Source organism: Diabrotica virgifera, chromosome 2 (genome assembly GCF_917563875.1).
Source record: "Diabrotica virgifera virgifera chromosome 2, PGI_DIABVI_V3a".
NCBI lineage: Eukaryota > Metazoa > Arthropoda > Insecta > Coleoptera > Chrysomelidae > Diabrotica > Diabrotica virgifera.
This window is the reverse complement of record NC_065444.1, coordinates 216,600,080-216,614,028: the sequence shown is the minus strand read 5'-3', so window position 1 is coordinate 216,614,028 and position 13,949 is coordinate 216,600,080. Positions and strand designations below refer to the sequence as shown.

Genomic DNA, 13,949 nt, shown 5'->3' with positions numbered 1-13,949 from the left:
TCTTAATGCCATAATTAAAGATGGGAGCTTGGAATCCATTGATTTAGCGCCCCAACCAGTTATCGCTCGTATTGATAAAGATTCGTTCCCAAAAATAATTATTCATGAAGTATTAGCGTTAACTAATCTGAGTAATGGGATTCAATATGAGAATTTCAGCGATGGTCCTATTTGTTTAACATCACTACCGACTACGAAAGCCACCAATGTAGACAACCCAATTGAAGATGATAACTTAAATGATATGAGTCTAATTACGCCTCAACCATCAGATACTAATGGTGAATCAAAATCCGATTCACTATCACATATTATAAATGAAGTGAATAGCGAAGAAATTAGATTATGGCAGATAAGTGAAACCGGCGAAGTAGTTAGTGAGTATATTATTGAAGACAAACCAGTAGATGAAGTTTCAGTAAAATTTAATGGTGCGCAAGATTTAGTACCATGTGGGGAACGAAAGGATACTCAAAATGAAGATTCTGACGAAAAGAAGTTCAATGAGGGGCCATTCAACGATAGAGAAGCAAATACTGAAGTAAATGAAGATAGATCTATATTGTACACCAAGAAGGGAGAACTTCGAAAAAGAAAAAAATGCAACGAATCAAGAATGGAGAAGCAACAAAAAATAATTGAAAAGGTGCGCCGTGCCCACCACGTTTTACCTCCATGTACATCAGCATGTAAGAAAAAGTGTACTATAAAAATAGACCAAAATAGAAGACAAGAGCTTAACGAAGAATATTGGAACCTATCATGGAGAGAAAGGCATTTATTTATAAATGGGAGCGTCGAACGTACTGCTGTAAAACGTAGGACTATTGATGTTTCTTCCGAAGACAGCAAACTTAAAAGAAACAAGTCAAACACTTTCCTACTAAAAGATAGTAATGGGTCATTAATTTCTGTCTGTCGAACATTTTTCCTTACAACTCTTGGATACACCAAAAATAATAATACTATTATCAAAACATCCACATCTTCTGAAACTGCATCCACAATTATCGATCGCAGAGGGAAACATTCAAATAGAGTAACAGTGGACCGAGCATTACTAGAAAAACACGTAAAATCATTTCAACCTTGCATCTCACATTATCGTAGGGAGCATGCTCCACATAGAAAATATCTTCCATCTGATATTAGTTTAATACAAATGCACAACGATTTTACCGAAAAACATAGAAATATTAAGTGCTCATATTACACATACAGGGCCTTCGTAAAAGACGTCATGAAGATATCATTCACAAAGCTTGGTCATGAAGAATGTGAGCAATGTGAAATTTTTAACCAACACAACAACGCTCATTCAAAAAATAACATGGACTTGGACAAATGTGTTACTTGCGTAAAATGGAACAATCATATTAAAAAAGCTAAAGAAGCCAGGAAGAGATATAAGGAAGATGCAGATTCTACAGAATGGACAGCCAAGAAGATATGCCTATCAGCAGACCTTCAAAAAGTAATCATGCTGCCTCGCATCGATACATTCAAGCAGGTAATTTATTAATTTTTAGGTAGGTGACATTGATATCTTACGATGTTTTTTTAGGTACTATTTACGCAAAGAATTGTCGTTTTTAATGAAAGCTTTGTTGCTGTGGGAAAAAATCAGAAACTTTTAGGTCCTACAGCCGTTATATGGCATGAGGGGGTAGCTGGTCGGAAAAAAGAAAACATTTGTAGCACATTTTATAAGTACTTACTCAGCCAACGAGATGCCACATACATTAAGATCTGGCTTGACAATTGTGCTGGACAAAATAAAAATTGGACCTTGTTTTCCCTTTTTGTACATATTATTAATTCACCAGAAATTTCTGCAGAAGTCATAGAGGTTTACTATTTTGAGCCAGGTCATTCATTTATGTCAGCTGATTGTTTCCACCACCAGGTGGAACAATCGCTGAATTCATATGGCTCGACTTATGGATCTGGCGGAAAAGTATATGACTTTAATGACTTCCAATCGGCAATCGAGCAAGTTAAAATGAAAAATGTAAAGGTTCTAAACATGGACATTAGTGACTTTAAGAATTGGAAAGATCATTCTTCACTGGCAAAAATTAAAAAACATTCACCAAGACCATACCTTAGTAATATTGTTAAAGTGAAATTTATTCGAGGAAGTTTTAATATGTCATATTCATACGAATATGATTCGCCATACAAGGAGCTGAATTTTCTAACCGCTAAATACCTGAAAAACAAAAGTGAAACAATTTCGACACCGCTTTGCAGAGGCATAAGTAAAACAAAAAAAGAGTCTATTTTAAAAAAGTTATGTCCTTTGATGCCTTCTAATCGGAGGCATTTTTGGCAGGAGCTGTCAATTTCTGATGATGCAGTGGACTTGTGTGAAAATCTTGATTATTAAGTTGTGTTGTAGTTTCAATATATGTTTTAAAACATAAAGTTTTGCTGTAATGTAGGTACTGTAATAAAATTATCCTATTGTACGACTTAAGTAATTACTCACCTTCATCATTACCTTAATTAAAATTACACTATGGGTATTTAAAATATAAAGTTACGTCTTGAAGCATCTAATTATAAAATACCCCTGTAAGTAATTTTGAGAGTTTGTTAGACGAAAATGCCTCAAATGTAGATGAGGCGTTTTAAGCTTATATATGCAAGTGTCTGCAGTGCCCTATCTACATTTTTAATTGCAAATGAATAAATATAAACAAAAAAACCTCTAGATAAACTCATTTTAAATAGAAGTTTAAAATAATATCTGTTAAAACCATATAATATTGGCAACGGCTATGCTATGCACTGCAAAAGTTATTCGGCCGTTACGAAAACTTTGCTTCTACGCAGATGAGGTCTTTCTCGCTAACACGGCAGTATATATTTTTATACAATGATGAGCACGCTAATAACCGGCAAAATAGCGCAAAAGATGGAAAACATAATACATTGCGAAACAAAAAGAGATGAAACTAATGGGGATGGAAATGATCGTATAAATTAACATTACAGTACATAATTTCCCAGCTTTAGACGTATCAGAGGAGTATGACAACTGTCACTGTGAGAGTAGAATTTTATAAAATACTCCTGTCACAGATGTCTAAAGGTGGGAAACTATGTGATGTAATGTTAATTAATAAGTTTATAACGATAATTTCCACCTCTACTAGTTTCATCTCTTTTTGTTTTGCAATGTATTATGTTTTCTGTCTTTTGCTCTATTTTGCCGGTTATTAGCGTGCTCATCACGGTATTCTCGTTAGTCTTTATATTCCTAAAAAGGATTATACAGTGATGAGCACGCTAATGACCGGCAAAATAGCACAAAAGATGGAAAACGTATTAAGTTATAAGATACTAAGCAATAAAACTAGTTGAGTTGGGAAATTTAGCGATATTAACCTATAAATTTACATTATATTGATTGTTTGCCACCTTTACACGTATCAGAGGAGTATGTCAACTAAAACTGTCACTGTGACAGAGGTAGTTGCCAAACTCGTACGATATGTTTAAAGGTGGGACACAATCGATATTATGGGTTAATATCGCTAAATTTCCCAGCTTGGCTAGTTTCATTTCTTTTTATCTCACAACTTATATGTTTTCCATCTTTTGTGCTATTTTGATGGTTATTAGCGTGCTCATCACTGTATATTATAAAAGGTGTACGTAGATCCTTTATGCACTTACATTTTAAAATTTACTGTGTACATAGATCCTTTACACTCTAATAACTTAGAAAATATTACTTTTAAAATGTGCTTGACTTGTTTGAAAGATTTCTAGGTTCGAACAACATACTTTTAACATAAAAAACATATTTTAAAAAAAATTGTCACATAGACCCTTCATGCACTTGTGTCTTCAATTATGGGATATATCAGATTTTTATTAACATCCTAAGTGCTCTAAACTTTGTTGCAAACACAGGATAAACACAGTTGCTTGAAATGACATCATCATTTAGTTTACCCCCAAGGTCCAGAAATATAATAACCACATGTAAGATGTTAAAAATATGTAAGCAGTTAGTACCTATGTATTCTCATAGCAAGAACTTAAGTATGAAATGTAATGTTTTCTGACAGGTTCATACAAACTCGAGATTGAGTTCAGCTAAAGGTTTTATTAGCTCCTCAATATTTCAATCAACAATATTAGTAACAAGTAATGGCCAAGTCTAGTCAGTCCTCTAGTCGTCTTTGATACATACTATCAATACAAGATAATAAACCTTTTTTATTTTATTTCTTTTCTTACCTGGGTAATCTTCCCCTGGTTCATTTTTGAAATCTTCCAGATCTATTGAGGTGGAAAGTTCTATATCATTTTGTTCATACTCCTCAACTTCTCTTTTAATTTCGACTTTACATTCCATCGTTAATAAAAAAACAATAAAAATATTCTGCAAAATTCAGTTCTAATAAATATCAACAACAGTCAAGTCAAGTCAACAGAGTCAAAACGTCAAAGTCAAAATTCAACAGCAACCACAAAGCTCGAAACAAATGACTGTGAATGAAAAGCTCCATTGGACCGTGTGACGTCAAAACGTCAAAATTTTTCCAAACACGTTGTGTCTAGGTATACGCTAACGTGTACGCAAATAAAAAAGTTAGGTAGAATTAGACGTCATAACAAAATATTTTTCTAATTTTAACTATTTAGGCCCGGTTTTTCAGTGAGCGGTTAAAATTTTGGTTAGCTAACCTAGTTTAAATTTTAACCAATATTTTAACCCTTATATCGTTTTTCAGTGCTTTATACCAAGATGTGCAATTCTATAGATTTTTGACAGAAAAATAAACAAAACAGAATTTCATAACCTATTTTATAAATAACAAATAACATAACATTACAAAAATGATTAATGCATTCAAATTCCGATTCTGCATCTGATGATGAAGATATAATCAAGAATATAATAATACATAATACAATATTTCCCGCGATAACACAAAATGTCATAATTTAACTAACCTCTTCTGTCAGCAAATATAGATAAACGTCTGTCGGAAAATTCGGAGTTAAACCACCTATGATAGCGAGTATCGGTTAAAATCTTGGTCAACTTAAACGGGTTTAAGCGATAACCTAGTACTGAAAAACTGATTAACCATAAAAATTTCGGTGACCGAAAAATCTGGGTTAACCCAGCACTGAAAAACCGGACCTTAATGGGAAATAAGCCACAATATTATTAAAAAATGATTTTTATTAACGTTTCGACGCACAAATCGGGTGCCGTTGTCAAAATACAAAATACTACTAACACAAACAAAAATGTTGTTAGTAGTATTTTGTATTTTGACAAAGGCACCCGATTTGGGCGTCGAAACGTTAATAAAAATAATTTTTTAATAATATTGTGGCTTATTTCCCATTAAATAGTTAAAATTGTAAAAATGCCACAAGAAAATAGCTTCAGAACAACATTAAAAAATATTTTTCTATCAAACAAACACAAGGGGCCGGTTGTTCGAACGCTAATCAACAATGATCATTATCAAATATTTAATTACTGTCACCAACTGTCAATGTCAACTTTATTTGGGTTGCTGAAAACATAATATGAAATTACTTAATCAATTATGGGCCGGTTGTTCGAACGCTAATCAACAATGATCATTATCAAATATTTAATTACTGTCACCAAATCTGTCAATGTCAACTTTGTTTGGGTTGCTGAAAACATAATTAATTACAATTATGAGATTTATTATTAATTATGTTAATAATTATTGTTATATTAATTCATTATAGACTCCACAGACTTTTTAACAACCCAAACAAAGTTGACATTGACAGTAATTAATTATTTGATAATGATCATTGTTGATTAGCGTTCGAACAACCGGCCCTATGTTAATAATTGTTATGTTAATTGATTAACTAATCTCATAATTTTAATGTTTTCAGCAACCCAATAAAAGTTGACATTGACAGCTTTGGTGACAGTAATTAAATATTTGATAGTGATCGATTAGCGTTCGAACAACCGGCCCTAAACATATCAAACTTTTTTATTTGTTGCGTACATAATCTCATAATTTTAATGTTTTCAGCAACCCAATAAAAGTTGACATTGACAGCTTTGGTGACAGTAATTAAATATTTGATAGTGATCAAGTGATCGATTAGCGTTCGAACAACCGGCCCTAAACATATCAAACTTTTTTATTTGTTGCGTACATTTTAGCGTGTACCTAGACACATGACACAACGTGTTTGGAATACTTTTTTTGACGTTTTGACGTCACGACTATCACATCACGGTCCCACAATAACAGTTGTCACAGTATTAAAAACAAAGTATATTTTTTATTATTTTTATTTTATCGTGAACCAGGAACAGTGTGCAGGTTGTTATTTGAAATGAATTTTGAAGAATATTTTTATTCAGTTTTTAAGTATTAGGGATGGAAGATGGAATGTAAAGTTGAAGAGTATGACCAAAACGATATAGAATTTTCCACCTCGGTAGATCTGGATGATTTGAAAAATGAACCAGAGGAAGATTACCCAGGTAAGAAAAGTAATAAAAAGGTTTATTTTTATCTCCTATTGATAGTATAGTACATACCTATAAAGATATTTTAGAAAACCCTATCTTACTTCTATTACAACCTTATTAGGTATTTGTATTTGTGTATTCTGTAGTATTCTTAAATTTTGAGAGGTGAACATACTGAATAGCAGGTGATAATAATAATAAAAAAAACGGTTCTAGTTTAGATTAAGGGTAGATTTTGTTGTAAATTGAAGGAGGAATTGAAAAATGATTTTCAATTGGAAGCATCTCAGTGGTGCACTAATTTTTTTTTGAAAAAATTCAGACCATTACCAGACCAGGAGTGTATATCGACAGTGTCACGACAGAAATGCATAAGCGCCATTGACAGTTTTTTCAGAAGACACAAAAAATGTTTAATATCGCTTAATATTTCTTTTTTTTACATTTTTTTGGCATTTTATTATTATCGAACTGAGGCTTACCATATGTTAGTTATAAAACAATTATTATAAACATGAGATATTTACCATTTTGGTGCTTACGCCTTTAATGTTAGGTTCTGTGGTGTTTAAGTCTCTTTGAAAGGCGGTTACCATATTTGGAAAAAAATATTTTTATTAAAAAATGTCGCTTAGGAACTTGTACGCCTTTTAATTTTATGGAATTATAACAAAAATGCAGAATAAATCTTTTCATTTTAAAGCATAACAATTAAGTAAAAATAATACAAAATAAACAATACACAATATATTTATGAGTTTCTTAGAGTTATATTGGTGTAAAAAATATCATACAAAAATAAAGTACATTTAATTATCACATTATATTAAGTATAACAAGAAAATAAACTGAAAGAGTATTCAAAAAACAACAAAAACTATTAAAATGTATCATTTTTTCTACATTGATAACTAAGTAAGTTGTATTAAAAAAAAATAATAGAAATAAAATACAAATCAAAATTTGATAACAAAAAATAACATTCATCAATAACAAAACGTCATGCTATTTCTTTTGGACGATCGAGAGACCCAATAGAATATAATTATAATATACAGAATATTCCTGTTGACTGGGTTACTGAAATTCGTGATTTGGGAATTAATTTAGACTGTAAACTTTTATTTGAATCACATTATATATCAAAAATTTCCAAATCTTTACAAATGCTTGGTTTTATAAAAAGATGCACTAGATACTTTCAGAATATTGATGCAATTAAATTACTATATTGTTCTTTAGTTAGACCTCATCTAGAGTACTTATTGTTCTTGTGTTTGGTCTCCATCTTACAATATTTACATAACAAAAATCGAGACAGTCCAACACAAGTTCTTAAGGTACATAGCATATAAACTGGGTATACCTTTTGAGTTGAATCAGTTAAATTATTATCAAATCGAAACCCAATTGGGTATTCTCTCATTGCGTGACCAACGAGTAATTAAGGATGCAAGGATGCTCTATGGCATAATTAATTCAACAGTTTTGTGTCCTCAGCTACTTGAGCAGGTTGGTCTCCATGTACCTCTCCGCAGAACTCGATTAAATCAAACATTCTATGTTCCTATCCACAGAACCAACTATGCATATAACAACTTTTTATCTCGAGCACTAAGATGGGCAAACACTCAACCTGATCTAGATTTCTTTGCACCGAAGTCTGAATTCATCTCTGGCCTCAGACGTTTGTTTGTTTGAGTAGTTGTTGGATATTCATTATTGTGATAGATGAATCTGATTTATGTGATTAAGTTTGTGATATTTATGTTTTATTGTATTATTGTTTTATTATTACTATTTTATTGTAGTTTTATTATTATTGACACATGTATTATGTATATTGGACTTATAAACTTGTAATCTTATTGGGCAGTGTCCCTTTGAAAATAAATAAATAAATAAAAAACAAACTAATAGAAACAAAGGACCGATATAGCAGGTAATTTTTCAAAACTAAAATATCTAATTGTTTTTACAAAGAAATAAAATAATAAATACTCTCTTCTAAACATAATTTTACAATCTAATTTTATTTGAAACTTAACGATTAGCAACAATATTAGCAACTACTATAAGTTAGATAATATCTATATATTATATTATTAAATATTATCTTCTATATCACTTTCAGGCAAAACATCAGGTACATTAATATTTGCTTTAAGTGTCATGTGTGGTGCCTTGCATTTCGAATAACAGTTGCCCATTCAGATGGTGCCTCAATATTCATTTTTGATGCATATCTTTCAATGACCCCATGTATACTATCGACAGGCATATAAGTATGGCCAGCGACCAGATAGGTTATTGTAATTTCTTTTATCGACTTAGCATTTGACATAAAATAATGTAACATTGACAAAACAAACTTATTTTTGTTTTGCCCTGGACAATTATCACAGAAAAGTGATAATCGTCTATAATGTCCATTGTTATCTAATTTTGAAAGATATGAATATAAATTAGTGCATATTTCGTTAACACCTCTTTTTCCGTTCTTTTCTCCCAAACATAACAAAAAGCGTTGTTGGATTTACTTTTATATACACAGTAAAATTATAAACAGCATACTTCCTTTTTAAATCCAAGCATCGTGCTAGGTCCATGTGGTGTTGCCAATACTTTTTGTAGATCAAAAGAAATTGCAACAAACTCATCTTTATCAGATTTACTCTGTTCCGTCAAAAATAATTGTTTGGCTGTATCTTTATTTTTTTGATGCTTGAGGTATCTGTTTTTATCAAGTTCTGTTCTTTCGGATTCTGGAATGTTTTCAAGCTTTACACATGTAGAACATTTATCCTTTCTAGGTACATGAATACCAATGTTATAATCTTTTTTGCAGTACTTTTTAAAAGTAGATATTTTAAAGGGGATGCCATTATTTTCATTTATTTTTATGGTGTACATTTTATAAAGATTTGAAATGCTTTCAGTATCTGCTGGTAAATACAATTTTTTAGTCGACCCTCAACAGTAGTACGAGGGGACAGCAAGAAGACCCTCAATAAAATCTTTAAATACTAACATATGTTCTGGAGTTATTTTATGTTTAGGTTCATGTTTCTCCCTCTTCTCACAGTTAACTTCAATTTTTCCTTTAATAGCATACCATACCAATTTTTGACTAATATCTAGAGTATTTTTAAAGAATTGTAAGCAAACATGTTTTGTACATTATTGTTCAAAAGAAAGTATTGATAAGTTAGATTGCGACGTGAATCAGAAACTCTTCTTTTTCTCTTTACAGGTATGACATTAACGCAACCATTAATGAAGTTTTTCTTATCTAAATTATTACCTAGGTTCCAAAATTTTTTTAAAATACTATTTCTCACCTCAGTGCTAAAGCTGTTACATTGACACATTTTTTGCCTGAACATGGATTAGGAAGCAAAACTTTTTCAGTAGGTAACGCGTTCGCTTTTATAATTACAGTAACTTTTCCCCACGTTACGTAACTTTCGTTGATGTAATAAATTACTTTCCTTTTTTTTTCTCTTTTGTTCTCTACCTTCAGGTTGAGTGCTTTGAGATGAACTACATGATGTTTTACTAGAAATTGAACCAGTTGATGAGCTAGAACTAATGCTGTCAATTTCAGTCTCATATTTAAGGAATACTGTCAAGAGGATGATGAATCTAATTCGAAGTTTAAAGAATCATTATGTTGTATAAAATCATTACAACCTATCTTATTATTAACTAATGGACTAAATACTATTGCGGCATTATTACTACTATCATCAGTATCATCACTATCTAAGTAAGGTACAAGCTTTTTATCACAGGTTAATAAATCAGTTTCTTCTTCGGCAGTCTCATCAATATTCGAAAATAAACGGCTGTCAATATTCAAATTTGGACTTAGAGGAAAACTGAAATCCACAATGGCATCATCATCTAGAACAGAACTAGGCATTTGGAGTTCTTGTTCACAGTCTTTTAGTATAATCTCTAAAAGAACATCATGCTTTAGCGCTTCGTTGTGACCTCATTTTCGGTGGAAAATGAACCATGGTTTTTATTATTTCCGCTGGATTCCGGCACATTACTATCCTGATCCTCCAAAATGGATTGCAATGCAAGATTTATTATTTTGTGCCCTGAGAAACCATTCTAAAAACCATTAAAAAAAAGAATGTGTGTGTACTTTGTACGCACGTAAGAAGTTATACTTCTATTATATGATTTCAACGAAATTAATATAAAAGACTAAGTTTTCACTCTAATGGCATACAGCATATCCCACCAGAATGAAATTTCGTTCGTTGCAATTCGGGACTGCACGCTGGGGTTTGTTTTGGTTGGATCAGGGAGAGCAGCATATGTGCCTCCTGATGAGAGACTAATAAGTTTCGAAACCGGTAGAGGTGCTTGCAGCACTCTCTGATTGGACTGGAATATGGTTCGGCTGTATTTTCGTTTTGCAACGAAATTGAAAATGGTTATTCATTTTTGAAATTAATATACTTTAAACAGTTTATTTATATTTTATTTAAATATTAAACTAATTTTAATACTTATACTTCTCAAAAATTTTTATTAAAACAGTGCCAAAAATTAAAATTATAAAAGAATAAAACACACACAAACAAACACATTGAAAAATGCCACAAATGATTTCTGAACAATGTAGGACAAAATTTTAACTAACCTACGTATTTTCGGAAAAAAAATTATATAATAAACTTACAATCATAAAATGTATAAAAAAATTTAAAAAATAAAAGTTTCCATTGGTGTTCGAACCCGCTTATCAGCGCAGTTATAGTATTGAAATTCATTCACCTTAAACGTTTACCCACGGAGACGATGTGTCATCACGTGCGAAGATCAACTAACTAAACGGATTAAACTTTTGACGGTTCTGAATTTAACCAAATTATTTTAATTTTGAATTGAAAGAAATATTAGAATACAACAAAACATAGAGTAAGAAAACAATATATTAGGTGAATATTGATAGAAATTTCGATGGTAATCAAATTATGTAAATCAAAGCATTACATACTATTTTAGTAGGTTCTTTTTAAATTTTACAAATAGGTAGGTCCTACCTACGAAATTTTTTATTAGGATACTGAAACATTGACAATTGTTACGTACCTGTCGCTTTTAAAAACTGTTTAAAAAGTCACTACAATATTATAAACTTACATTTTTCTCTGCCATCACAACAATAAAAACTAATATACACAACAATAATTTGTTTGTCCAAAATCTCTATATAGGGCTTTTCATTCACAGTCATTTGTTTCGAGCTTCTGTCATGTGTCACATAATATTAATATATCTACGTCATACGTTATTGGTAATACCAATGATACAAATCAAAGACGTATGGCGTAGATATATTAATATTATGTGACACATGACAGAAGCTCGAAACAAATGACAATCGATGAAAAGCCCTATTGAACAATTATTGACAGATGATTTTAACACCCAATCAGATCCCGTATAACGTTTATACCATACTGTCTGTGTGCGCAGGCGCGCAGAATTATGAAATTTTACTCTCAATCGCGCCTAAAGAAGTATAACTTCAAAAAAGAAGTAAGCGCCATTTAAATGTTAGTTTTTTAAAATAATATTACTACCAAAATATAGGGGAGAATGGGGGAATGGGAACCACTTAACTATATTCTTTAATAAAAAATAAATTTTAGGGTATATAAAAAATCGGTTTAGGCTAAGAGCTACTTTAAAATGTTAATTATCCTTCGCTATTATTATTGCGTAAATTTATTTAGTTATGTTAAAGTTATTATGAAATTACTAAATATAGTGAATGGCTCCAATTGCCCCAATAGGTCGGGTAATAAGAACCACAATTTATTTTAAGTTTTATCTGTATTAAATTTTTAATTTTCATAACAAAAATAGTAATACATTGTTTTTAACTCATTTTGTTTAAACAAAAGTCACAGAGATAATCTTTAGCTGTGTCAACCCCCGAACAATCTGCATGTACCCATCGACCACAAGCTGTACAGCGATACCACAGTTCTGCCGCTTTTCCCAGAATCATAGCAGATAAAACATAAATCTGTTTCATCTTCATTATCCGAGTTATCATCACAAAGGTCTTTATCACTGACATTTTCTTCATCCGATGAGTCCTATCCGATGAGTCTTTATAATGGTTCCCATTACCCGTTTTGTTTAGAAAATTTTAACCTATGAAAAAAATTACCAAAACCAGGTGATTAAAAAAACAAATCACATGCAATTTTTCTTTAGGTAGTTAAGTTTAGTTTGTATAAAATAGTTTTTAAGAAAAACATGTTGGGACTAATTTACAGTGAATTTTGTAAACCACGTGTATTATAACGATTACTGCAACAAGTCTACTATGCTCACACAACAATCAAACAACACTGAATAAACATCTGCAACGATGTCGCTGCATCTCTGCATTGTCGGTAACGTGTCACCAGTGTCAGCAAGTATTTAAAAGCGCGTAATTTAAATAAAACTGGGTGGCTCTCATTACCCGATGGCTCAAATTCCCCCATTCTCCCCTAACTTTAAAATTTAAAAAAAAAGAAGACTATACAACAGAGTAAATATATATTTTATTTAGGTTCAAACCTTATTTAAGTCGGTTAAGTAGTAATTTTTCTATGGCAAATTTAAGTCATAGTGTATTTCAAATAGCCAAATGGCGGTTAGATAAACGAAAAATTTTTTTCTGAAAAGGCGTAACCGACAGTCGGTAAAATTGTAAATTCTTATAATATTATGATTTCTCAAGATAAATAATCTAACTAAACGCTTAACAAACCATTAAATCGATACTAATAATATTCCAAATTATTGTTTACCTTATTGATATAACCAGGTTTTCAGACCCAAGATGTAAGCACCACCTTCCACTACGGATCTTGTCGCTTACTGATTTCGGTGTCTCATCTTTTAAGAAACTCGTTTGGCGGTTAGAAAATTCAAAGCTCGTTTTAGTTGGGTTTAAATTTTTTTTACAGCTGCGTCTTTTTAATAGGACGTAAAAAGTATTTTATTTTGATATGCCTTTTTGTCGTGACGACTTCGATATCTTTTGGAGTTATTAATATAGAAAAAAAGAATGTGTGTGTACTTTGAACGCACGCTAGAAGTTACACTTCTATTAAAATTGTGTAGAAAATCTGACACAACTATAGAATACCATCTACTTTTATTGTTGTATATTCTAACAAATTTTAATAGTTTTTTTCTACAAACGTGTTAAAAATGCAATAATACAGTTTAAATTAAATTTTAAAAAACCTTCTAAAAAACCTTTTTTCAAATTGTACTGTTAATACTAATGTTAATAAATGAAATATAAAAAAATATTTTGATGTTTGTTTTAAAAATTTGTCATTTCAATTTTAACTGCATTGCCTTAAAATTTCTAAAGCACTAGTGTTTTAAAGTAACATTTATCTACTCT

General features: G+C 31.1%; 3 protein-coding genes across 8 annotated transcripts in view; 2 read left to right on the top strand and 1 right to left on the bottom strand.

Moving 5' to 3' along the window:
- LOC126879819 (zinc finger protein 664-like) overlaps positions 1-4,502 on the bottom strand; it is a 58,294-nt gene extending 53,792 nt beyond the window's left edge. Inside the window, exon 1 of one of the 2 annotated variants that reach the window (XM_050643111.1) lies at positions 4,255-4,502. In XM_050643111.1, the coding sequence (XP_050499068.1) occupies positions 4,255-4,372 (118 nt within the window). In that variant the 5' untranslated portion in view covers positions 4,373-4,502. The remainder of the gene's footprint in view (positions 1-4,254) is intronic. The other variant, XM_050643110.1, reaches the window with a different exon arrangement.
- LOC114333974 (zinc finger protein OZF-like) overlaps positions 1-13,949 on the top strand; it is a 231,802-nt gene that overhangs the window by 170,628 nt on the left and 47,225 nt on the right. The window contains exon 1 of one of the 5 annotated variants that reach the window (XM_050643104.1): positions 5,982-6,520. The exons of 2 other annotated variants lie outside the window; for them this stretch is intronic. In XM_050643104.1, coding sequence (XP_050499061.1) covers positions 6,421-6,520 — 100 coding nt within the window. In that variant the 5' untranslated portion in view covers positions 5,982-6,420. Of the gene's footprint in view, positions 1-5,981; positions 6,521-13,949 lie in introns of those variants that run through there. 2 more of the 5 variants (XM_050643100.1, XM_050643101.1) reach the window with 2 other exon arrangements.
- Positions 1,184-2,855, top strand: LOC126879820 (uncharacterized). Its single transcript, XM_050643112.1, has 2 exons — positions 1,184-1,510; positions 1,565-2,855. Exons 1-2 carry the CDS (start codon positions 1,241-1,243, stop codon positions 2,387-2,389), a joined length of 1,095 nt encoding a protein of 364 aa, XP_050499069.1. The 5' UTR covers positions 1,184-1,240; the 3' UTR covers positions 2,390-2,855.

Coding starts and splice junctions, on each gene's coding strand:
- LOC126879820 (XM_050643112.1), top strand. CDS start 1,241: ATGAAGATATCATTCACAAAGCTTGGTCATGAAGAATGTGAGCAATGT. Junction 1,511..1,564: donor GCATCGATACATTCAAGCAG/GTAATTTATTAA, acceptor ATGTTTTTTTAG/GTACTATTTACGCAAAGAAT.